Source organism: Sorex fumeus, unplaced genomic scaffold (assembly GCF_029834395.1).
Source record: "Sorex fumeus unplaced genomic scaffold, SorFum_2.1 ptg000081l, whole genome shotgun sequence".
Taxonomy (NCBI): Eukaryota; Metazoa; Chordata; class Mammalia; order Eulipotyphla; family Soricidae; genus Sorex; species Sorex fumeus.
The window spans coordinates 17,505,913-17,531,352 of record NW_026606138.1 but is presented as its reverse complement, the minus strand read 5'-3'; the positions used below and the strand labels follow the sequence as shown (position 1 = coordinate 17,531,352).

Below are 25,440 nucleotides of genomic sequence, written 5' to 3'. Positions count from 1 at the left end.
TTTATGAGAAACAGTCTCATTCCTGACGTTCCATTCACTCTCAACGGAACGATCATCTCTGAATGCAACAGTTACGTGTACCTAGGTTGAGAAGTCAACATGAAGAATGACCTGGCACCTGAGTTGCGCAGGAGGAAGAGAGCGGCTTGGAATGCCATCAAGAGCATCAAAGAAATAGCTAAGAGGACTAAGAACCTCTGGCTCCGGGCACATCTCTTTGATTCCACTGTTCTTCCTGCATTAACATATGCCTCAGAGACCTGGGCCCTACGAAAACAGGATGAGAATGCTATTTGGGTCTCCCAAAGAGGAATTGAAAGAGCTATGCTTGGAGTATCATGTTTCACTCAAATGAGAGAAAGAATTCGGAGTTCCAACCTCCATCTACGGTAAGAATCAGGGACGCTGTCTCGTTTGCCAAGGCGTTGAAAATCAGATGGGCCGGACACGTAATGAGATTTGGAGACAACTGCTGGACTAGAACTGTTACTGACTGGATTTCAAGGATGTCAAAAGATCGCATGGCCACCCACCTACAAGAATGGTCAGACTTCTTCGTCAAGACCCTGAATGATCAGTTTGAGGCTCTTCGTGTTTCTAGAACGAACAGACGCCATTGGGCTACAATAGCACACGACAGGGATGAATGGAGACATTACTGGCACCCACTCTGGCAAATTGATGATTAACAGGAAGTCAAGTGATCAAGTGATCTGTTGGATTATAGTTCCAAGCATTTTAGGCTTAACATTGGGTTGTCCTTTCTCACACAAAGAGTTTATGTTAATTGAGTTACTCCCACTACAATGCTCCTGGGGCACACTCAACTCTACTAGTGCTCTCCCAATCCTCTGTGCTTGTCTCTTTTTTTTTTTTTTTTTGCTTTTTGGGTCATACCTGGCATTGCACAGAGGTTAATCCTGGCTCTGCGCTCAGGAATTACTCCTGGCAGTGCTTGGGGGACTATATGGGATGCTGGGAATTGAACCTGGGTTGGCCGAGTGCAAGACAAACACCCTACCTGCTGTGCTATTGCTCCAGCCCCCTCTGTGCTTATCTTTAACATCTTCTTTGTGTTCTTCTCCCCCTATCTGTTAGTCACAAAAATCTCCAGCTCAGATGTGGTAACTTGTAAAGTCAAACCTTCTGATGACTCTGGATTTTGTTTATGTAAGTGGACTGTTTGCTTCCCCCCCCCCTTTATGCCCTTTGCATATTTTTATTTTACAGCAATGTCCTTTTTATATAGACACAGGAAGATAGTTAATGCTATGCTTTTGTAATATGGAAGTTAGCTGACTCTGAAAAATATTAACTCCTAGGGCCAGTTGGTGGGTAGGTGTTCGCTTCATATGTGGCTGACCCAGGTTCGATCCCTGGCATCCCAAAGTACACATATCATGAGCACTTCTTGGAATGATTCCTTAGTGCAGAGCCAGGAGTAGTAACCTCTGAGCATCATTGGGTGTGGCCTCAAAACAAAACAAAAAAATTCAAAAGATGCCTCCGAAAGTTAGGTACCTGTGAATTAACTTAAGGGTGAAAGACCTATATAAAGAAAATTATAAATCACTACTAAAATAAATAAAAGAAGACCAAGACCCTTAACTACCACACCTCCACTACCTTCCCTGCATTCCAGATGGTGATATCACCTACTTTGGGTCCCCGCTAGAAATGATCTTGAGCATAGAGTACGAGTAAGCCCTGAGCACTTCCAGATGTAGCCCCTCTAAAATAAGCCCTTCCCAGAAAAAGCCAAAACCAAAATCAAAAATACACTGTCTAGATCTTATTTCAGTGATTTTGAGTGATCCCTTCATTACAAGCCAGTGACCACGGGTTTTCCAAGTTCATTCCTGTCTCTCTTACAGCCCAACAGTGCCACCTGCCAGAAGATTCTTTTAAAGCTTATTTGAAAGGAGAACATTGATACTATGTTATAGGGCAAACAGCAAGCAGAAATGGAATGCTTTTTTTTCATTTTTAATTTCTTGCTTTTGGGGTCACACCCGGCAATGCCACAGGGGTTACTCCTGGCTCTGCACTTAGGAGTTACTCCTGGTGGTGCTCAGGGGACCATATGGGATGCTGGGAATCGAACCCGGGTCGACTGCGTGCAAGGCAAACGCCCTACCCGCTGAGCTATCACTCCAGCCCCGACAAATGCATTGAATGAATTGCAAATTCAAAAGAAACTTTGAAAAGAGGTGAACACATTACACATGTCTACAAAAAAAAAAAAAGAAAACTCCACATAGTGGGTGTGAGAACAGGCCAGTCTACTGGGAAATAGAACCATTAGATAACACTTTTTGCTTAAAAAAATTAGAGAAAAAAATAACTTAAAACTAAATACTGAGGAAACAAGAATATAAAGGATTCTGGGACTGGAGCTATAGTACAGTGCGTAAGGACTTTGCCTTGAACGTGACCAAGCCTGGTTCGATTCTCGGCATCCCATGTGGTCCTCTGCGCATCCCATATGAACCCCAAGCACTGCTAGGAGTGCTTCCTGAGAACAAAGCCTCTGAGCATCACTCGGTGTGGTCCAAAAAAGCAAAAAACAAAAACAAAAAAGATTATGAAGGATTCTTATGGAGGAAGTGAGTCCTCAGCTCCTTCTCGGGAGTGATTTAGCAATTTGATTCCCCTTAATGAAACCTATGCTTGAATTTAATTTTTTCATAATTAGTACATTCTCGTAGTCTATTAAGTGGTTCTGAAAATTCTCCTTCCTCTTTCCTTTAACAATGCTGATACTTCCTATGTTAATGGTTTTTGCTATAAACATTCAGGAATATTTATATGAACACCACCAACTCTGGACCTGTTCTTTTCATCCTTTCTTACACAAAGCATATTATTATAACTTGTTTTAAATTATAATAAAAACCTTGAAGGGACAGAGAGACAATACAATAGGTAGAGTGCTTGCCTGCTTGTCTTGTACAGAATTGACCCTGATTCTATCTCTGATATCCCATATGGTCCCCTGAGCACCGCCAGGGGTGATCCCTGAGTGCAGAGCCAGGAGTAACCCCTGAGCATTGCTGGTGTGGCCCCCAAAAATGGGGGGAAAAGTTGTAATCACTTTTTCTACTTTGGACTTTTAGGTTTCGTGCATTTAACTTTTTCATGCAGCGAAAAACTTTTTAATACACTATTTCATGAGTGCTGAACAGTGCCAATATGGTTCCTTTAGAAAGCAAGGGATGAACATGGGGGTGATTTGTAGTGAACTAACAGGAGTAGGGGGAAAAGGAGTACCCCCTCCTCTCTTTTCACAGAATATCATCTAACTTTAGAGACTTTAATATTCTGATGAAAGAAAAACAGTATCTGTAGGATAACACTATTTTGTCCTTCCTGCATAGCCTCAGGTATACCCCTGCCCAGTGTTGCTACAAATTAAATTCTGTTATAAAGGGACCAATCCCACAAGGCACTGTAGGAGTTACTCTTAGGGAGAAGCAATTTGACTTTTAAGAGAACACTGTGACTTTAAGCCCACCACCTCTCCATATTCAGTGGATACATGGCTTGGTAAATAAAAAACAAAAAAGGAATTTTCCCACTTGAATGTAGCAGGGAAACTCCTCATTCGAGGAAAAGGCTATGCTTTTGTTTCAACAGATGATAACCCCATTGAGAAACTTTGGGTCCCTTTACGTCTCATCAGGAGTAGAATTCATCCACCTGACTTGGATTTTCAGACCACCAGAGACTCATAACCCTTCAAATTCCAAACCCAAGTCATCGCCAAACTGATTTCAGCTGGAAGTCACAAAGGAAAGAAGAGGAGCCAGTGTCAGAGGACCTGCAGCAAGGCCTCTGGCTCCTTTAACAGATCATGAGTTCACACTAAGGCATTCCTTATACCTCTCTTTTTACAGCTTGTGGATTGGACAACGCCAGACCTCCATATTTTGAATTAACAGTACTTTACTTTTATCATTTCCTTGGAATTCACAGGTTCCTGAAGGAGAAAGGAATGACTTTCAACAAGAAAACTTTTCATTTCTTTCTAGGATATCCATTTGTATTGGAGCTTCCCTTTGTCTCTTTCTCTACCCCCAGGCATGGAGACCAAACCCCGAAGGTTAAAGCCTCTGATAACTTTAAAAAAGTGTTTTTTCTCAAACATAAGCTAAGTTGCACATCTACAACTGCAGATGAACCTGACCGAAGAATAGCTGCATTCCTCTGCTGAAGTACTCCTGCCAGAAGTTGTGATGCTCCAGTTCCAGTGCTCCCCAACTGATCCAGTGCTTCCAGAAATTTATTGGACTCCTAATAGCTGCTTCCCTGGGACTCATTGCTGCAACTACTACTGATGCTGTTACAGGTACACCTCTTCAGTTTTGATCCAGACACTTCATTTCTTCAGAATGGGACTAATGACTAATCATTGACCACTCCTGGACAGTGCAGGACAATTGGACGCTTTACTACAAGCACAGCTCTGGGTACAGGACTGGACTGAAATCTTAGTTCAAGTAATGTGACTGTTTTGTGTTTGGAATTGTTCCTCTGTTTCAAATTTTGTGTTTTGTAAAAAAAAAGGGGGGGGGAGATGTAGGATAACACTGTTTTGTCCTTCCTGCATAGCTTTAGGTAGTTTAGGTTTATTGGGTTGCTCCCATCACAGTGTTCCCATTCCTCTGTGTTTATTTGTAACTTCTTTCTTTGTGCACTGCTGACTTGTAAATATTGTTTTTCTCTTTCCCTAAGACCTTTGCAGTTTATTCAGAGCAATGTCCTTTTTGTATGGACACAAGAAGACCTGCTTTTGTAATGTGACTCTCAGTGATATTTCCCTCCTGGGCATCCGTTCTGTAACCTAAGCCTCAGCTTCCCTTTCTTTTTAGCGTCCCCAAAAGCAGGGTCCCTACGAGGGACTGGATGAAACCAGGGCAAGCGGTCAACTATGTGCTACCCTGGCATCGAGATGGGCCTGGCCAAAGCGCCATAATGCTTAACTATAAGTTAAGAGCTTGGTCATAGACAAATGCTGTCATGACCAGAAAAGTAATAACTAGATTTGGACCCTGCTAGGGTTAGGAAAGATTAAAAATCTGGCCTAAGCACTGTAGTCTGAGTCTGTGGCAAGATGTTCCCAGGAGAGCTGCCCTACAAGCCTCAATGGTACCTCTTACTGTGTCCATACAAAAATGACTAGTATTGATATGTTGACTGAGGAAAAGAGAAAAACGCCTTAAGGGGTATTTTGCCCTTGGACAGTCAGGAAGGGCCTTGGAATATCCTAGGTGGTGTTCCCTTTGAACAAGGTGAACCCTCAGGAAGGGCTTTCTTATGTTGATTTGGCTACCTGACTAGGGGCAGTATCAGCTTGGAGAGATAAGGGAGGTGGAAAGAAGAGAGCTGGAGAGAGCAAGAGCAGGACAGCATGATGGACCTCGGAGAGGCTAGCAAGGGGGACAGAGAGAAGGATGTAGAAGAATACAGGAGCAGGCACGTGGAGAGAGCGAGCCCAGGCTGTGAGATGGAGCGGAGAGATGAGCAGGAGAGACAGGAGGATACCAGAATGAGGAGCAGTGTGAGACTAGAATGGGAGTCTCAGGGAGATTGGGGCAGGCGCGTGGGAAGAATGAATAAACGGCATCTGATCTATCAACTGGCTTGGCTTGGCCCTCCCTTCACCGTCTGCTCCAGGGCCCGGGCCACCCTGGCTGGGGGAGCAGCCTGGGCCCAGCCAGAACCTGGGCGGCCAGGGGAAGAGCTGTCGGGGCCACTCCCTGGCCGCTCCTCGAAAGATTTTTGACAAGTATCATAGGACCAGAATGATAGTATGGGAGCTTGACTTGCACACAGTGGATCTGGGTTCCTGGCACCAAGTATGATCCTCTGAGCTCCACCAAAAGTGATCCCTGAGCTCAGAGCCAAAAGTAAGCCCTGAGCACTGCCAGGTGTGGCCCAGCCAACTCCCACCCCATGGTATCTTTATGAAGTTTGGGTTTTCTTATTTTATGATGAAGTCACTTGTGTTCTTTTATGTAAATTGTTTTTTTAATAGACTTTCGAGGAAACTTTTTTATATCAGGAAGTTGACCTTCTGTTTTTATTAGATGCAAATATTTTCCCGGTTATTTGATTTTGGGGGGGGGGGGCACTCTAGGTGGTATTTTCAAGCTACCAGGGCTACACACAGCAGTGACAGGGGAAGAAAAGGTGTTTGTAGGGCTAGGGATCAAACCCAGGTCCTCGAATGGCAAGACTTGTGCTTAACCATTCGCAGCACGTAACTGTTCCAGTCATTTGATTTTTCACTTTTCTTTTTGTTGTCTTGCCACAGAAAGCCATTTTACTTTCATGTATTTAAAACAATTACGCTTTAATTTTTATGGGTTTTGGAATCTGTATTCTGGCAACAAATGGGGGAAAAACTTTTCCCAACTCCAGTATAATCAAAGACATTTTTTTTCTGCTGGTATTATACTTTCATGAAGGTGGTATCAACAGAGATAGATAAACAGACAGATAGAGATCCTCATAAGGGTATTTATTGGAACTCACAGTTTCCAAACTTATTTTTTCTAATTTCCCACTTGCCCCAATTTTTCTGATAGTCTGAAAAGCTTCCTTGATCAGATATTAAATATCTATGACTATTACGTCTCCATTCAGGCTTTAGGTATCAGGATTGTATCAGATTATTAATATGCTATATTAATAACCCATCAACGCTGTTATTTTTTCAGGCTTTTTTTAGATAGAAATAAATAAGCAAGGACCTGTTTGGTTTAGGGGAGTAGGGGTTGATTGGATCTTTTTAATTTTGTTTTGTTTTTTGGTTTGTTTAGGTTTTGGGGCCATACTCAGTGGAACTCAGTAACTACTCCCAGCTCTGTGCTCAGAGACTCACTCCCAGCAGTGTTCAGAGGACTTTGTGCAGGACCTTGTGCAGAAGGGATGAAATCTGAGGCTTCTGAATAAAAAGCAAGGGAAATCTGATGAGCTGTCACTCTGGCCCCAAGAACTTGGGTGTGGTTTTTTTTTCCCTTAGGAACTTTTGATATAACTTTTGTGTTTCTGGGGGAAAAAATCTGTGGCTATTTTTTTTCTTGAGATCGTAACAGAGATTGAGAAAAAGGTGTGGTCTGTTATGGAGTCTTTCTATACGAGTGAATGGTGCCTCTTAGAATCCACCAGTTTATGGGGCTGGAGTGATAGTACAGTGGGTAGGGTAGTGTGCTTGCCTTGCACGTGGCCAACCCAGGTTTAATACCTAGCATCCCATAGAGTCCCCTAGGCATCACCAAAAATGACTCGAGTTTGACACCCATCATCCCATAGGGTCCCCAAAGCACATCCAGAAATGATTTCTGAGTGCAGAGCCAAGAGTAACCCCTAAGCATCGCTGGATGTGACCCCCAAAAAAACAAACAAAAAGAGTAAGCCCTAAATATCACTGGGTGTGGATTTCTCTGCGCCACCCCGCCCCCCACATCCCAATCCGCCCCCATTTAAAGAAAAAAACCAAAACAGAAAAAGAATCCATCAGTTTAATTTCTCTTTTGTGAACCTCCCACTTCGCGACACCCCTCCACCCATACCAACTGTCCCTTTTTTCCCCTGTAGGTCTTGCCTGTGTCTCTTTAATTCTTGGTTTTCCTTCCCTCATTATTCTAATTGCAGTGTGTATAGAAGGAAACTATTGATTTCTGTTGGTTAATTTTGAAATCACACCCCTTGCAGGTTTCTCTTATTGTTGATGTTAGTTCTTTTGAGATGACTCTTTTGGGCACTCCAGAAGTAAAATCTGTTTATCTACAAATAGGGTAATTATACCCCTGTGTTCCAGTATTGTATTCTGTTTTCTTTTTCCTTCTCCAGCTGCACTGGGAAATAATGCGAGTGATGGTATCATCCCTGCCTACTTCTCTACTCTGATTGTTTCCAGGGTTTCTAAACTTATGTTGCCAGTAGTCCAAGGAAAATTTGAGAAAAGCTTCTGCAGACTACTTACTGAAGCACTGATTTATAATTTTTTCCTAAAAAAGTGAATGGTAAATAATCTCAACAATTTGAAACATTAAGGAAAGGGTAATTCAATGACATCTCCTAAGGAAAAACAACAAAGCAATGTGAGTTATAACAGTTTGATTCCTAGCTCTGTACTCAGGAATCACACCTGGTGGTGCTCAGGGAACCAACTGGGATGCTAGAGATCCAACCCAGCTCAGCCACATGCAAGGAAAATGCTCTTCCTGTTATACTATCACTCCAGCTCATAAGAATTATTTTTAATGCAAAGTATTATGATCTAAAAAAATCAGTAACACAAAAGCATAGTAAGATAATAGAAATGATGAGTAGAAAATGACAGATAAAGAAGAATGTTAAGATATTAATATAGTTTTTTAAATTTTGGTTTTGGAGATTTTTTTTTAAATTTTGGGCTATTCCCTGCTGTACTCAGGGCTTACTCCTGGCTCTGCTCTGAGATCACTTCTAGTGGGCTGGGGTACCAGTTGTGGTGCCAGAAATCAAACCCAGGTGAGTTGCATGCAAGGCGTAGTTCCAAGGTACCAATATTGTTTTTTGTTTTGGGCCACACCTAAGGATGTAGGTCTTATCCTGACTCCTGGGTCTACATGTAGGAATTACTCCTGGTAGTGCTCAGGGAGCCAGATGGAGTGCTGGGGACCAAACCAGGGTTGGCTGCATGCAATGCAAGTGCCCTACCCGCTGTGCTATCACTCTAGCCCCAACCATTGTTAACAGTGTCTTTTATGGTACATTGGGAATGAGACAAAATTCCACTACTCAAAGTGGAGTTGAAATTAAGCCTCTGTGGACACAACTCATGATTAACCTTTACATGAACCAAACAGGGCAGAAGCAACCCTCCTAAGCATGCCAGAGCAAGCTTAGACTATCTTATTTCTGCACCCCTTGGCATTTTAGAGTGGCACCCAGAAATGTCATCTGGAAACCCCATGCCAGCCTGGTTTGTGACTGCTAATTTTCTAGTGCCCATATTGAAAGTAAAAAAGAAACAAGTGTGGAGCAGGGGCAATAGTACAGTGGGTAGAGCATTTACCTTGCATGCAGCCTACCTAGGTTTGAGCCCTGGCATCCCATATGGTCCTCTGAGCACTACCAGGAGTGATCACTGAGCACAGAGCCATAAGTAAGCCCTGAGCACTGCCAGATGTGAGCCCAAAACAAAACCAGTACAAAACAACAAAAAATTCAGTTCCTCAGTCGCTCTAGTCAATTTTCAAATGCTTAATAATCAGGGCTGAAGCGATAGCCCATTACATGCATTGGATCCAGTCCACCTCGGTTTGATCCCCTGCACCTCATATGGTCCCCCAAGTCTTCCAGGAGTAATCCCTGAGCTCAGAGCTGGGACTAAGCCATGAGCTCTTCTGGGTGTGCCCCCTACCTCTCTCTCTCTCTATGTGTGTGTGTGTGTGTGTGTGTGTGTGTGTGTGTGTGTGTGTGTGTACACTTGTGCCTATACTTCCAACAGGACAACTCTAGGGAAATTCAACCTCAATCCTCAATCCTTTATTCTTTTGCCTAAAATCCCTCAGGCCTGAGAAAGATCCAGGCCCTGCCTTGCCCAAGTGTTTGCAGCTGCCCAGTTTGCTCTAACACAGAACCCACCTGGCACCAGCCCAGACTCAGAGGGGCTCGAAGTTCTGGTTTCAAGTTGAAAAGGCCGAGGATGTAGTGCTTCAAAGCCATGCTTCTGTGCCCTCTATTTGCCCTGCACCTGCATTTACAAAAAATAAAAACTAGCGTCCAGAGCGATAGTACAGCAGGATGCATGCAGCCAACAGGGGGGTTGATCCCTGGCATCCCCTGAATACTGCCAGGAGTAATTCCTGAGTGCGGAGCCAGAAGTAACCCCTGTGCATTACCGGGTGTGAACCAAACCCCCAGCCTCCCAGAAAAGGAAGAAAAGCAGGCATATACATGATTCTGAACACTTGCTTACCCATTGGTAAGTGAAGTTCACCCAGTGAATGGCACACCTCAAGCTGCTAAGAGTCTCTTCCAATAAATTCCACTTTTTACCTAATAACTAGACAGCAATAGTATGCTATGTATTTATATAGCTTTGTTAATAATTCAGAAAATTAACCCAAATGACAAGAAAAAAAGGCAAGTTAAAAAAAAAAGATAAAGTCATGATCAACAGCGAATAAAATAAAGAGAAACAATAATAAAAGGCCAGGGCTATAGCTCATGTGCTCATGAAGCATATTCTTTTATGGTTGTTTTGGTGCCACATCAGGCACTGCTCAGGGGCGGTGGGTGCACTATGGAATGCCCCGGATTGAACCTGGGTCTGAAGCGTGCCAGTCAAGCGTCCTGTCCACTGTATTATCACTCTGGTACCCTTTGCTAACTGTTTTGTTATGAACCATAAATAGCTGCACCAGGAGACCTTCTCAAAGTTATTTGACTTTTAAAATCTCTAACTTTTATTTTTTAAAGGATGCACTTTATTTGGAAATTATAGTTGCTTTTATCCTTTCCCAGCGTTTTTTCTTTTCAAATTAACAAAAAAAATTGGACTTCTGTGATTTACAATGCTACCTATAACGGTCTCTTACGCTTATAATTCCAACACCACACTCATCACCAATGTACCCACCACCCACTCCCAAAGACCCAGTTAGTTTAAAAAGGTTTGGGTGAGTGACCGATCCGCTGGAGACCGCACTAGGCGAGGTGATCTTTGCACCGCAGCAACCGGCGAAACCACCCCCAGCCCCGCTCATTCCCCACCTCCCATCCCGCGTCTGGCACTGAAACAAGCGATGTGCTCAGGGACACAGGCTGTTAAGTAACACCTCTTTGGCTTCCCGGTCACCGATTTACTTTACAGCCCATCCTTGAAGCCCAAAGTCCTGGAATCTGTACAAGCAGCTTTCCCACGCCCCGCCGCCCCTCCAGCAGCGGAGAAGGCTGCCCCCGGCCCTGCGCCTGCGTCCTCGCCGCACTCCGGAGGCGGTACAGTCGAGTAAGTCCTCCCGCCTGCTAGAGGGGAGCCGGAAGTGCCCCGGAGCCGCCGCTGGTTCTTCCGGCTGGGCCGTCTGCGCTTTTGTCCCGCCGGCCGACGCGCTCTCGTGGCGCCGCCACCGCTAGTACGTGAGTTTGCGGCTCCCCGCGCCCCCGCCTGCGACCCTGGCCCTTGCAAAGCCTGGTCCTTCCCTCTGGGCCGACGCCCGACGGCCCTCGGCTCCTGGGCGGGGTGTGGGGAAAGGCGAGCCCCGTCGCCACACTCAGGCGCGTCCCGGGCCGTGTGAGGGACGAGCAGTCTCCTGGGGTGAGGGATGCGGGCTGTCGGGGCCGCGTCAGGGGTCGTCGCGTGGGGGTGAGGATGCGGGCCTTCGGGGGCCGCGTCCGTCTGTGAGGCGGCAGGGGTCGCGTGGAGTGAGGGCGCGGGCTGTTGAGTCGTGTGGGGTGAAGGGGTGTGGGCTGTCGGGGGGCCGCGTCCGGCTGTGAGGCGGTAGGGGTCGCGTGGGGGTGGAAGTGCGGGCTATCGGGGGAAGCGTCAGGGGTCCCGTGAGGGTGCGGGGTGCGGGCTGTCCGGGACTGTGGCCCGGCTGTGAGGCGGCAGGGGTCGCGTGGGGGTGCGGGGTGCGGGCTGTCGGGGGCAGCGTCAGGGGTCGCGTCAGGGTGCGGGGCGCGAGGCGCGGGCTGTCGGGGGGCCACGCCCGGCTGTGAGGCGGCAGAGGTCGCGTGGGGGTGGGGATGCGGGCTGTCGGGGGCCGTGCCCGGCTGTGAGGCGGCAGGGGTCGCGTGAGGTCGCGTCCCGGAGGGTCCCGACAGGACGAAGGCCCGATCTCTAGGACGGGAGGGAACCACCATGAATCGGCTTTAACTTTTGCCCCGGTGGCCGCGAATGTGGGCCGGGGCCCGGCGACTACTCGGGATTCGTCATCTCGGTTCGCACCTTCTCCTACTTTTCCTGGCTGAGCCGAGGAGGGTGGGCGATGGCCGCGCAGGGGTCTCGAGTCTAATCACGCCTGCCCGACCTCCCACTACCACGGGGGTGACCGGGTTCAGGGGGACCCCGCGAGCGCGGAGTGACCGAGGGGTTGGGGAGAAGAACGGGCAGACCCGGGGCCCTGAGGAGCCCTGACCCAGGCAGGTATATGCTGCAGGTGCACGGGGCAGGGGTGCAGGCGTTTGAAAACACCGCGAGTTTCCGAGGGTATTTTATTTTCTGTATAATAAAATTTGCAATATGTACTGTATTCTTAAGGTTCCCGTATTTAAAGTTACGTTTAGTCACTGAAGAAGGTGGAACCCTGACCAGGGGCATGTGGGGCAGGTGCACCAGGCAGGTGCAGCCACAGGTGTGTAGTGGCGTGAAGGAGTCATTTTATTTCCAGTATGTATTTTTGTGGTTCTCATATTTAAAGTTTAGATGTTAATTAGTGAAAATGTGGGACTCTAACCTGGGGGTGCATGTAACAGGTGTTCTGGGCAGGAACCTCCCCCCCCCAAGTATTTTATTTTCTTTATAATAAAAATTGCAATATGTAATGTATTACATGGGCTGGAACAATAGCACAGCGGGTAGGGCGTTTGCCTTGCATGCAGCCAACATGGCCCACCCAAGTTCGATTCCTCCGCCCCTCACGGAGAGCCCAGCCAGCTACTGAGAGTATCTCTCCCGCTTGGCAAAGCCTGGCAAGCTACCTGTGACGTAGTCGATATGCCAAACACACTAACAATTGTCACAATGGAGACATTACTGGGCCTGCTCGAGCAAATCAATGAACAACAGGAGGACAATGCTACAGTATTAATTTCAAAATCGTGCGGCCACTACTGTAGCCATGCGACATCATATTCATAACCAGCAATAGAAAACAAATTGCTTCTTTTTCAGCAGATCTGAGTGTTGGGTTAAAATCCCAAATAATAAGGGTGGATCTGGTGTCACAATAGTGAATGTAATCAAAGTAGAAAGAGAGTAATTTGAAAATCATCTGCCCCACAGGTAGGGGGAGGGTGTGAGATGGGAGTATACTGGGTTTTTTGGTGGTGGAGAATGGGCACTGGTGAAGGTATGGGTGTTTCATTGTATGACAGAGACTTAAACCCGAAAGCTTTGTAACTGCTCTCATGGTGATTCAATAAATAAAATTATAAAAAATAAAAAGTAAGGTGGAGTTCATGCCCAATTCAATCAGCTAATCAGTGGCTGAATAAATAGCTGTACTCCTACATTTTTTAAAAAATGAGTTCTCTGGGTGTTGGAGCGATAGCACATTTGCATTTGCCTTACGCGCAGCCAACCTGGCTGACCCAGGTTGCCACCCCTCTCGGAGAGCCCAGCAAGCTACTGAGAGTATCTCACCTGCAGGGCAAAGCCTGGCAAGCTACCCATAATGTATTTGATATGCCAAACACAGTAACAAGTGCCACAATGGAGATGTTACTGGGCCCTCGAGCAAATTGATGAACAACGGGAGGACCGTGACAGTGAATGTATTATTATGGTTCCGGTATACATATATAAAAACCATTACATATAGGCACAGCTATTATTGTGTCTTCTTAAAATATTAATAAATGAAAAGGTGTTCCCACCCCATCCACCCATCTTCCCAAGCCTAACTTCTTTGCAGAATCTCTTCTGTGAACTTATTTGACTGTCTTCTCTCCCAGTTTCTTTATGCAAATATTGGCAACTGGGAATCTAATTCTTTCTCACCCTTTTTTCCAAACCACACCAGATGGTCAAGAAACTCATAAACATCCTTTCTTCTTTCACTTAATCTGTTTTAGAGATCACCACAATACAAAGCTTTTATGGTTTTATTTTTTCTAAACAGCACTGTGTTGATGAATTTGCCACTGTTTTGATATGCCTTATTTTATTCAGCTGTAAGGGCATTTATTTAGCTTGTCCAATTTTATGTTACTTCAGTTGTACTGTCCCCAAATAGTGTCTTACGGTAAATCTCAGCAAGGGTTTTTAAAAAGACAGAATTAAATAATTTTTGATTTTCATTAAATCAGATATTGGTAGATTATTAAGTATGCCAAATCATTATTCATGTAGAATTTTGAAGAACAGATAACACTAAGAAGTTTTATTATCCTGAGATTTGTTTTTATAGCCTTTCACTAGCCTAATAAACTAATTCTGACTAACTCTCTTCAAGCAAGTCACCTCTTTAGTATGAGAAAGTCATTCAGCCTCTCTTTCAGATTCTCCTTTGCTTATTTTATTCCCCAGGATGATTAGAACCCTCTTCTCCACTACCAGGTATGAGAATATTCTACTTCATTTTTTACTTTCAAGTAAAAAAAAAACCCTCTCATACTTATTTCTACTTTTTAAACTATAAAGTCAACTCATGTTACCTTTACTGACAGTTTTGAAAGTCATAAACTAATGGAACAAATCATATCCTTTCTTTTTTTAAATTATTTTTTATTTTTAAATGAATCTCTGTGAGGTACAGTTATAGACTTAGACATTCATGCTTACATTTCAGTCATACAATGATCGAGTACCCATCCCTCCACCAGTGCCCATTCTTCACCACCAATGATCCCAGTATCCCTCCCACAACCCCCACCCCATCCCACCCCACCTCTGTGGCAGGGCATTTCCTTTTGCTCTCTCTCCTTTTGGGTGTTGTGGTTTGCAATATAGGTATTGAGTGGCCATCATGTTGGGTCTATCTTTCTTCCCATCTTCATGTCACTTCTCCTTAGTCCCATCTTACATTTGTCACTTTTGTTCTCTCGCTTCCTAGGTACTGTCTCTTAATGATCTGGTAAGCATTTTGTGTTCACATTCTCGTTTTTTTGTTTTTTTTTTTTTTTTGCGATCATCTCCAAATTAAATTAAAAAGGTATGGAATATGCTTGGTTCTATGGAAATAGGAACTAGCTAGCTGCTGTTGTTGATAGTTGGAGTTTATTAATAGACTGGAATTCTCAAAGTTCTTCCTTTGTGAGTTTTCTAGGCTCTAGAAATGTCTACTAGTTCTTCAGAAAGGGGAAATAAGAATTAAGGACAAGAACCAGAGCAATAGTGCAGCAGACCTTGCATGCAGCAAACCCCACTTTGCTGCTCAGCATCTCATATGGTCCCTTGCACACCACTGAGTGTGACCCCAAAACCAAAAAATTAAGAACAGATTCTTACCATTTTCATGAGCTTTCCTAGGCATTGCTGGTAAAACAGTAACCCTGGATTTTGTGAGTCATGTTTGTCTTTGGAAGAAATAAAGGAACTTTTTTAGAGCAGACTCTTTTGATTGATGTGACTAGGTTATTGGTCATATTCATATTGAGAACTGCTTCATTTTATGCCCAATTAGAAAGCCTTTGGAAACTTGAAGAAATTAATCCTTTCTTGTTGCTCTGTGTGTTTGCTTTTGGAGTGATTCTGTTCTTGTGGAATGTGAGATACATTAGTTAGACACCATGTCCGACTTTGATTTAATATTCTCCTTCTCTCCTACAGTACTCATCTCTCAATCCTCTCAATCCATTCTCCCACTGTAACTAATATGAGTGATCTTCATTATAATGATATGTCTTTTGTTATAATTATGAATCCTGCCATACTGGTTCTACAGCCAGTTTGGCAGGTCACAGAATGACTCACACACACATGCACACACAGACACACACACACACACACACACACACACACAGAGGCAAGTTTTAGGGTCACTTAAGCAGCACTCAGTAAGTTGACAGGCTGGCCATTTATTCAATACAACAATGCTTCCCCGTCCTGGCTCCTGATACATGAGCCATTGTTTAAGTTGACAGAGACATTAAGGACAGTTAATAAGCACCTCAAAATTCATTAGGACTGTGAAGAGTAAAGACTGGTGTATAGCCAGACAGCAGGCACCCTCAAAGTATAAAGTCGTGGTAATTTTCTTTTTTTTGCTTTTTGGGTCACACCCAGCCCAGCAATGCTCAGAGGTTATTCCTGGCTTTGCACTTAGGAGTCACTCCTGGCAGTGCTTCGGGGAACCATATGGGATGCTGGGAATTGAACCTGGGTCAGCTACATGTAAGGCAAATGCCCTACCTACTATGCTATCGTTCCAGCCCTCACACCCCCCCCCCCCCGTTCTAATTTTGCATATATTGCCCTCTACATCTGAAAGATCCTTAAATGTGTTTTTCTGGGGGCATATTTGCAGCCATCATCTATGCTACTCTTTATACTTTACTGAACACATGTTTGCAGCCCCTTATATTCCAATACCTAAACTTTTGTCCAGGGGACTATCTCAACCTTGGGCTTTTTTGTTAGGGGGATGACCTCCCATAATTATTATTATAAAACTTAAACATCTGTGGAAGTAGAATACTACAGTGAACCCACATACTAATTCCACAAATTCAAATCCAAGTCAACCAGCCAGACTTAGCACATTGGGATTCTTCTAAATGTTTCCCTTTCCCTTTTTTACTTTCGATATATTTTAAAAGAAATTTCAGACTTTGATATTTCATTCCAAGATGCTTGTCTACAAAAGAGACCACACCTTATGCAGCCACTGCTATTATCACAGCATCCTTAATTAATTGATTCATGTGCATTATCTAACAGGGCAGCAAATCACTGCACCTATTGTCTCTTTTTTGTCTGACCTGCAAGCTTAGCAGTAAAATGGACACAGAGAAAAGGCAGAAAGGACAAGTTGTGACCCACAAGGCCCAAAATGTTTTCTCTCAGGCTTTTTATTTATTTTTTTTAAATTTTTATCCTTTTTGGATCACACCCAGCAACGCACAGGGGTTACTCCTGGCGATGCTCAGGGGACCATATGGGATGCTGGGAATCGAACCCAGGTCGGCCACGTGTAAGGCAAATGCCCTACCCACTGTGCTATCTCTCCAGCCCCTCTCAGGCTCTTTTTAGAAAGGTTTACTAACTCTAAATTTAGAATAGATGATCTTTTTATTTCATTTTTGCTTTTTTTGGGGGGGGTTGGGAGAGTCACATCTAGTGATGCTCAGGGGTTACTCCTGGTTCTGCACTCAGGAATTACTCCTGGCGATGCTCGGGGGACCATATGGGATGCTGGGGATTGAATCCGGGTCAACCTTGTGCAAGGCAAATGCCCTACCCGCTGTACTGTAGCTCTGGCCTCTAGAATAGATGATCTTTCAAAGTCCATAACTGAGTTTGCCACTCCTTTGTCGAAAGCCCTTTAGGATCAGGTAGGGACTACTCCATCTGATGACTAGAGCCAGACTTGCTTCATTTCACACATTCCTTCAGAGCCTTCTTTACTCTCAGTCATCTTTCACTTCTGAATGCCTTCCCTCACTGTCAAATCCCCAAGCATAAGCTTTTCTCACACCATCTCTCTTCATCTCTCAAGCCAAATGCAAGTTTATATTTTGTTACAGGATTAATTTCTCTTTCAAGAAAGAGCTAGAAGGATGGGGACCACATCTAGTTTTGTTGCCTCATTGTATTCCCCATGCCTGCTGTACATTCACATTTTCGTGGTCTGGTTCGGTTACTGTTCATTGATTTGAAATCTCCCTGATTTCTTTTACTAGGAATAATAGAGAGAGGGAACAGGGTGCTAAGTGTGCTTGTTGTCACTGAGTTGTTTTTGCTTCTTGATTTTTCAGCAGACAGCTAGGAAATATGTGTAAAAATACATACATGTGGATCTACATCAATTTATCTACACAAACATAATTTAGAAATTCAAGTTCTCACATGTTTTTTCAGTTAATTCCCAGAGAGTTCTTTTTTTCCTTCCCCCTATTATTTTTCCCCCTTTGCCAGGAGAGCTCTAACAGGCATGAAATAAACACATTCACCAAAACATCTGAAATTGTTTGAACTCTCCCCCATACCACCATAACTCGTCCCCTCCACTCTCCCTAGTCTTCCCAAGACTAGAAATAGTATTTAGCCACATATTAAGTACTTATGTTAAATTCTTAGGTTAGTTCTTTTCCATTGTTCCTTTACTGTATTGACTATATGTGAATGAAACACAAATGAATTTGTTTACAGTTGCCTTCAGGACTCAGTGATTTAAGTTTATTCCTTGAATCTGTAGAACTTTATCATTTCCACAGTACTTCTGTGTGTTTATGTACAGCAAAATACTCAGTTTCTCTTTACCCTAATTTGTCTACTCTGTTCCCAGCATCTCATCCTTCTATTTAATGTGCTTCATCGATTTTTCTTTTCTGTCATTACTTGAAAGATAAGATGTATTTATGTTTTCTTTTTACACAAAATGTAGCATGTGGCATATAGACCCTTTTTCAGTTTACCTTGTATTCTAAAAATTATGGTCTCTCTATAGGTTTTTCTTGTTCATTTTTTAGAACTCCATGATACTTATTTAACCAGTTTATGCTTAAACATTTAGGTAGTTTTCCTGATTTTGTAGTTATAGGTAGTGTTACGGTGCATAACTTTATGCATATATGCTTTGTGTTATTGGAAGTTTATCTTTAGAATACACTCCTAGGAATGGGATTTATCATTGAAGTATCAATACGCATAAATTTTAGGTATTAATATCTTTTCAGAAGGGGTTAAATTACCGGTTTTCATTCCAGCTGTGTATCAGAGTTTCAGTATTTACCAATAGTTCTTTGTATTTTTCTTATTATGAATAAAATAGAAAACATTTAAGGTTCATTTAATATTTTTGTGAGTTCATGTCTTCTATTTTTCTGTAGGATTGTTTTCTTCTTGAACTTTGGAAAATTCCTCATACACTAAGGATATTCCTTACATGTGATATATTCTGCAAATATTTTCTAACACTTTGTCATTTGTTTCTCAATTTTATTATTTTTGGCTTGTAATAAAAATATATAGTCATATATATCCAATTATTGTATTTGGCTCATAAAGTTTTTCTCTACCAAGTAATTTACCTGTTTCTATATTTGTATAACATCACTTTTATATTGGAACTCTGCTCCACTTGTAGTTTACTCCTGTAAATGGTACAAAGAATGGTTCTAATTTTAATCTCTTTTCAGGTGGCTTTGTAGTTGTTTCAACAGTTTAAAAAAAAAAGACCCAATAATTTGATGATTTGATGCACCATCTTTATCATTGATTTTCATATGTAATTAGGACTATTTCTGAACTTTTTGGTTCTATTCCATTTGTCTCTACCTAAGTACCATGCTCTATTAGTTACAGAGACCTTCTACAGTATTTTAATATTAGCATGGCTAGCTTCCCTAATAGCACTGCTTTTTCTGTTTTTCTCCCAACAATGTGTGTGTGTGTATGTGTATATGTTTTATAGGAGTTGGGTTTATGGCTTATCACTATAGAAACTTGAGCATCATTTTCTCCTGAGGACTGAGGGTGAGTGGAGTTGGAGAGGCCAAGGTCAAAGGCACTCGGTGGAACAGGGCCCCCGATATATGTGGAAGCAGGATTCAGAGCACAGGTAAAGGATGTGTTGCTGTTGGTGGTTCTGGAATATCACTGTCCACTCAGTTCCCCACATTTTAAGTTACATGGACTACTCTGCCCAAAGGAGGTAAAGGAGAGCAAAGACACGAGATCCGGCCTTTATTGCTCAGTATCCTTTAATGAACTCTTACCCAATTTTACTTAATAGTAATTTTGTGATGCTTTCTTAACTGAACCACCTTTTGGTTTAATACTATTGAGTGGGGCTTCATTTTCCAAGTTTGATTCTGAGTTCCTAGCTTCTCCTGTTGTGTATTTTAATTCAGATCCCATCAATCCAGTCCAGTAAGCATAAAATGAATCATGAATGTGATTCTTTATATGTCTACTCCAAAGTACATATCTCTTCTATTGTTTTGCTTCCCTTTTATGTCCACATACAGTTTCTAGCTAAAATTTATAAAGTTAAGAATACCATAGTAATAAGGTAAGTAACAATAGCATAATGACAGGCTTTGTTTTCTTTTCAGTGCTTTATATAGGTCATCATACTTAATCTTTCTGTCAGTATACCTGCCTTTTACAGATAAGGAAATTGTGACACAAAGGTTAAATAACTTTCTATAAGTCATGCATCTAGATATTTGGTCCAGGGTAAGACTGTTTCTTTGTTTAATGATTGTATTTTTTTTTTTTTTGGTCTTTGTTATAGTCCGACTTAAGTTAGTTTGTTCATAAAATAGGAGTAAAAACCTTTTACCTTGGCAGACCAGAATGTATTTTTCCATATAGAGATTCCTGGACACCCACATTTCAGAACCATTGTTATCATTGGTGATTTAGTCCAGGAGGCTGCTGCAGCTAATTTTCTTTCTCATTTCTGGGATAATTCTGTTGGTTATGTTTTTATTAGCTTATATTAATTTGTCTCCTGTTTTTTAGAGATTTTTTCACCGTCTGCTTTTCCAGGACTGAATGATATTTATCAAAAATTAGTAGATGTTTCAACATTTGTCAACATTTGTCAAGTGATTTTGTGAAATTCAGTGTAATTCTTTAAATTTCTTCTAAATCAAGTAAACAGTTATTATTTTTATTTTCTTTGTTTAGTGTCACAGTTGAAGACCAGAAACACTGAAGATGAGGAATCATTTGGAAAATGTGAAAATATTGGAAGTACAGAATCAGTGGAAGGTCTTCACAAGGATCATGTGCAGGAAGTTAAGGTTGGTGAAACTTGTGACTGGGATAGCAAAGTAGAGAATCCACTGGAAAAACCTGAGGGAAAAAGAATGAAGGATGACAAAAGTGACAGCAGGGAAAAGATCGCAAAAGTCAAGAACACAGCAAATATAAAGACAGAACAGGAAGATGAGGCAGCTGAGAAAAACTTACATCTGAGCTCCAAGCATGTTACATACCACACTCTCCTTGTAGAACAAAAAAACGGTGAACAGGGCAAATGTGTGGGCAGTGTTAATGGAAGCTCTCATCTCACTCTGCAACAAGAAAACAGTGCTGTTAAGAAGTCACATAAATGTGATGAGTGTGGAAAATCCTTCAAATATAATTCCCGCCTTGTTCAACATAAAATCATGCACACTGGGGAGAAACGCTACGAGTGTGATGACTGTGGTGGTACTTTCCGGAGCAGTTCAAGCCTTCGTGTCCACAAGCGGATCCATACAGGGGAGAAACCATACAAATGTGAGGAGTGTGGGAAAGCTTACATGTCCTACTCCAGCCTTATAAACCATAAAAGCACCCATTCTGGGGAGAAGAACTGTAAATGTGATGAGTGTGGGAAGTCCTTCAACTATAGTTCTGTTTTGGACCAGCATAAAAGGATCCACACTGGGGAGAAGCCCTATGAATGTGGTGAGTGTGGGAAGGCTTTCAGGAACAGCTCTGGTCTTCGAGTCCACAAAAGGATCCACACAGGGGAGAAACCCTATGAATGTGACATCTGTGGGAAAACCTTTAGTAATAGTTCTGGTCTCAGAGTTCACAAAAGGATTCATACAGGTGAGAAGCCCTATGAATGCGATGAGTGTGGGAAGGCCTTCATTACTTGCAGAACACTTCTCAACCATAAAAGCATCCACTTTGGAGATAAACCATATAAATGTGACGAGTGTGAGAAATCATTTAATTATAGCTCTCTCCTCATTCAGCATAAAGTCATCCACACTGGAGAGAAACCTTATGAATGTGATGAATGTGGAAAGGCCTTTAGAAACAGCTCAGGCCTTATAGTGCATAAAAGGATCCACACTGGTGAGAAACCTTATAAGTGTGATGTCTGTGGCAAAGCATTCAGCTATAGCTCAGGCCTTGCAGTACATAAAAGCATTCACCCTGGGAAGAAAGCCCATGAATGTAAGGACTGTGGAAAATCCTTCAGCTATAACTCACTTCTTCTGCAGCATAAGACCATTCATACTGGAGAGAGACCTTACGTGTGTGATGTGTGTGGGAAAACTTTCAGAAACAATTCAGGTCTGAAAGTTCACCGAAGGCTCCATACTGGGGAGAAACCCTACAAGTGTGATGTCTGTGGGAAAGCCTATATCTCACGCTCTAGCCTTAAAAACCACAAAGGAATTCATCTTGGGGAGAAGCCCTTTAAATGTCCTTATTGTGAGAAGTCCTTCAACTATAGCTCTGCCCTTGAACAACATAAAAGGATTCATACAAGGGAAAAACCCTTTGGGTGTGATGAGTGTGGAAAAGCTTTCAGAAATAATTCAGGTCTTAAAGTACATAAGCGAATCCATACTGGGGAGAGACCATACAAATGTGAAGAATGTGGGAAAGCCTACATCTCACTCTCTAGCCTTATAAATCATAAAAGTGTACACCCTGGGGAAAAGCCCTTTAAGTGTGATGAGTGTGAAAAAGCCTTTATAACATACCGTACCCTTATTAACCACAAGAAAACTCATCTTGGAGAGAAGCCCTACAAATGTGATGTGTGTGAGAAATCCTTTAATTACACCTCGCTCCTTTCTCAACACAGAAGAGTCCACACGAGAGAGAAGCCCTATGAATGTGACAGATGTGAGAAGGTCTTTAGAAACAACTCAAGCCTTAAAGTGCATAAAAGAATCCATACTGGGGAGAAGCCTTATGAATGTGATGTGTGTGGAAAAGCCTATATCTCACACTCAAGCCTTATTAACCATAAAAGTACCCACCCTGGCAAGACACCCTACACATGTGATGAATGTGGAAAGGCTTTTTTCTCAAGCAGAACTCTGATAAGCCATAAGAGAGTCCATCTTGGGGAGAAACCCTTCAAATGTGCCGAGTGTGGAAAATCGTTCAGTTACAGCTCCCTCCTTTCTCAGCACAAGAGGATCCACACAGGAGAGAAGCCTTATGTGTGTGATAGGTGTGGGAAGGCATTTAGGAACAGCTCTGGTCTTACTGTGCATAAAAGGATCCATACAGGTGAAAAACCCTATGAGTGTGATGAGTGTGGGAAGGCTTACATCTCTCACTCAAGTCTTATCAACCATAAAAGTGTCCACCGTGGACAGCAGCCCTATAACTGTGAGTGTGGTAAATCTTTCAACTATAGGTCAGTCCTTGACCAACACAAAAGAATCCACACTGGAAAGAAACCGTACCGGTGTAATGAGTGTGGGAAGGCTTTCAATATTAGATCAAATCTCACCAAGCACAAAAGAACCCATATTGGAGAGGAATATTTAAATGTGACAAGTATGGGAAGTCATAGTGGCACATCACAGATGAGAATTCTTGAGGGAGGTAACACCCTGGATGGGACGAGGATAAGCATGTCTGTACAGGCAGCAGTTTACCAAGTCTCGGAGAGCTCAAATGGAAGGAAAATCTACGAGTGTAAGAATATCTGAATTACTTGTTCATGGTTTATAATTTACTTAATACAATTAAAGCCATGAGTAGTCTTTGTTACAGGATTTTCACTCAGCCAGTAAGGAATGCTCCGGTGTCAAAATTACTGAACCCTTTTGGAATGTAAATGAATTCATAGAAGGGGACAAACTATGTCAAAGTGTTGGAGTATGAAAAAAATCTTCAAACATTTCTGGATATAAAACACAGATGAGGACAAGACTTAAGAAATATATGTATCAGATCATTCACTTTTGGATAAGTCCTTTGAATAAAAATGGAGATTCAAGTATAGCTTTGAATCTCCAGTATACATTGATTGATCAGTGGAAACGATCCAAGAAGGGCCTCCAAGAGGCAAATTCAGGGAGAGATAGGCTTCAGGGAATATTAATTTAGTAGTCATGATCATGAAGTGTAATCTTCCTATATTTGAGGGAGTAGTGATAACTTCTAAAAACAAAATATGAATTTTGTTATAGGAAATAAGATAGAAAGCATAGATTAAATCTAATGAAATAGAAAACTTAACTCATTAAAAAATATAAGTTAATCAGACTGTGCTGTTGTAATATTGTTCTAGCTGAGTGGGTGAAACTTTTTAAAAATGTCAGATGAACCCCCTCAGTGAAGCATGTGTGATGATTGAAATGCACATTACACTCCAGAATGAAAGGTCCTACCCATGAGAGATTCAGCGTATTCAGTAAATAATGAAATACATCTTCAGTATGAATTTGCACCTTATACAAAAGGAGTCAATTCAGTGAATCCTACAAAAGGAATACTGAAAGAAGGGCATTTTAATGCAGGAGTAGGAAGCTAAGTAGCTTCCAGTAATGGTGGGGTAATAGGAAACTCATGTTTCTTAATAATTGTTACATGTTTGATTGTTCTGGAATGTGTTATTGTAAAGATTTCATACTTGTTTGTATTGTCCATTGTAAATGTTGATGAATATTTTGTTCAGGGCTCACTCTTGGCCATGAAGAGCCAAACAGTTGTGGCAAAGTACAGTGGAATTCCAATAAATTCCTTAAAAGTAAACAGGCTGTGGCATGGGAAGGTGTGCAAAAGAACCATTGTGTCTCACATCTTTGTGGGGTGAATCATACCCTCACTGAGGGTGGCTCCACAAGGTTTTGCCATGGCTGAGCCAGGGAAGGAAGCCAGGGTTTTCTCCCACACAGCCACTTGTTCAGATTTCATTGAATGGAACAGGTACCTTCACTATAACTACAGATTGATTCTCAAATGGGCAGAGTCATGATATCCCCTTGTATTACATCAGCCATAGATTGATTCTCAAATGGGCAGAGTCATGATATCCCCTTGTATTACATTGGCCATGGAGTGTCACCACAAGGAAATACAAAGAGGTTAAAAAAAGAGTTGTGGGGGCCAGAGCGATAGTACAGCAGGTAGGGCATTTGCCTTGCATGCAGCCAACCTGGGGTTTAAATCCTGGCACCACTAGGAGTAATTCCTGAGCGCAGAGCCAGGAGCATTGCTGGGTGTGACCCAAAAAAAGCCAAAAAGAAAAAAAGAATCCCTAGCCAGAGTCTTCTGAATTTCTGGGTGTAATTCATTTTACCTACCCCTTCAATATTGAAGTTTCATGGTTAGGTGTTGGGGAAGGGAGCATAAGAAAGAAGAGGGAAAGCATCTGTACCCCAGTTACACTTTGTAACATTGAAACCAGTCTTAATTCTTTGTACTTCTCTACAAGCAACCCTGACAAACATGCCCCTATCCATAGACTTGAAATTTAGCACATTCTGCCTGAGCCCTTGTGCTATCTGTGACCATGTGGCGGAGCACATGGGATGCCTGGAGTAGACATTGCCCACATCTCTTGAGGTGTACTTTCATGCTTTCATGTCTAATGCTGAGGTGTGTGTAGGGGCTCTCTCTGCCCTTAGAGAAACCCAGGTTCTCTCTTGAGCACGTTACTCTCCACTCTTTCCCACTTTCTCTTTTTCCCTTCAAAACCTCCAGATAAAATCTATTTTACTTCACTGCATGTCTACTCCTGAAATTCCTTTCTGCAAGGTGAGACAAGAACCCAGTAACCCTGGGTCCTGGGTGGCAGAAGTGGATGGGGAGAAAGTGACCATCTTTCTCTGCCCCACTTCACATGAGCCACTGTGGGGCCC

General features: G+C 42.6%; 1 protein-coding gene and 1 long non-coding RNA gene across 4 annotated transcripts in view; one reads left to right on the top strand and one right to left on the bottom strand.

The window, feature by feature from the left end:
* LOC130038849 (uncharacterized) overlaps positions 1-25,440 on the bottom strand; it is a 54,062-nt gene that overhangs the window by 5,697 nt on the left and 22,925 nt on the right. The window contains exon 2 of the long non-coding RNA XR_008794802.1: positions 20,583-20,680. This is a non-coding gene — a long non-coding RNA (uncharacterized LOC130038849). The remainder of the gene's footprint in view (positions 1-20,582; positions 20,681-25,440) is intronic.
* On the top strand, positions 11,036-24,343 carry ZFP62 (ZFP62 zinc finger protein). 3 transcript variants are annotated; one of them, XR_008794801.1, is made up of 4 exons: positions 11,083-11,129; positions 14,215-14,272; positions 19,290-19,436; positions 20,513-20,605. XR_008794801.1 is itself a non-coding variant. In XM_056130644.1 (2 exons), coding segments are annotated over exons 1-2 (2,772 nt in total). In that variant the 5' UTR covers positions 11,065-11,128; the 3' UTR covers positions 23,284-24,343. The 3 variants fall into 3 exon arrangements, 1 of the variants encoding a protein (XP_055986619.1); XR_008794800.1 differs by lacking the exon at positions 14,215-14,272 and having other exon boundaries at positions 11,036-11,129; XM_056130644.1 differs by lacking the exons at positions 14,215-14,272; positions 19,290-19,436 and having other exon boundaries at positions 11,065-11,129; positions 20,513-24,343.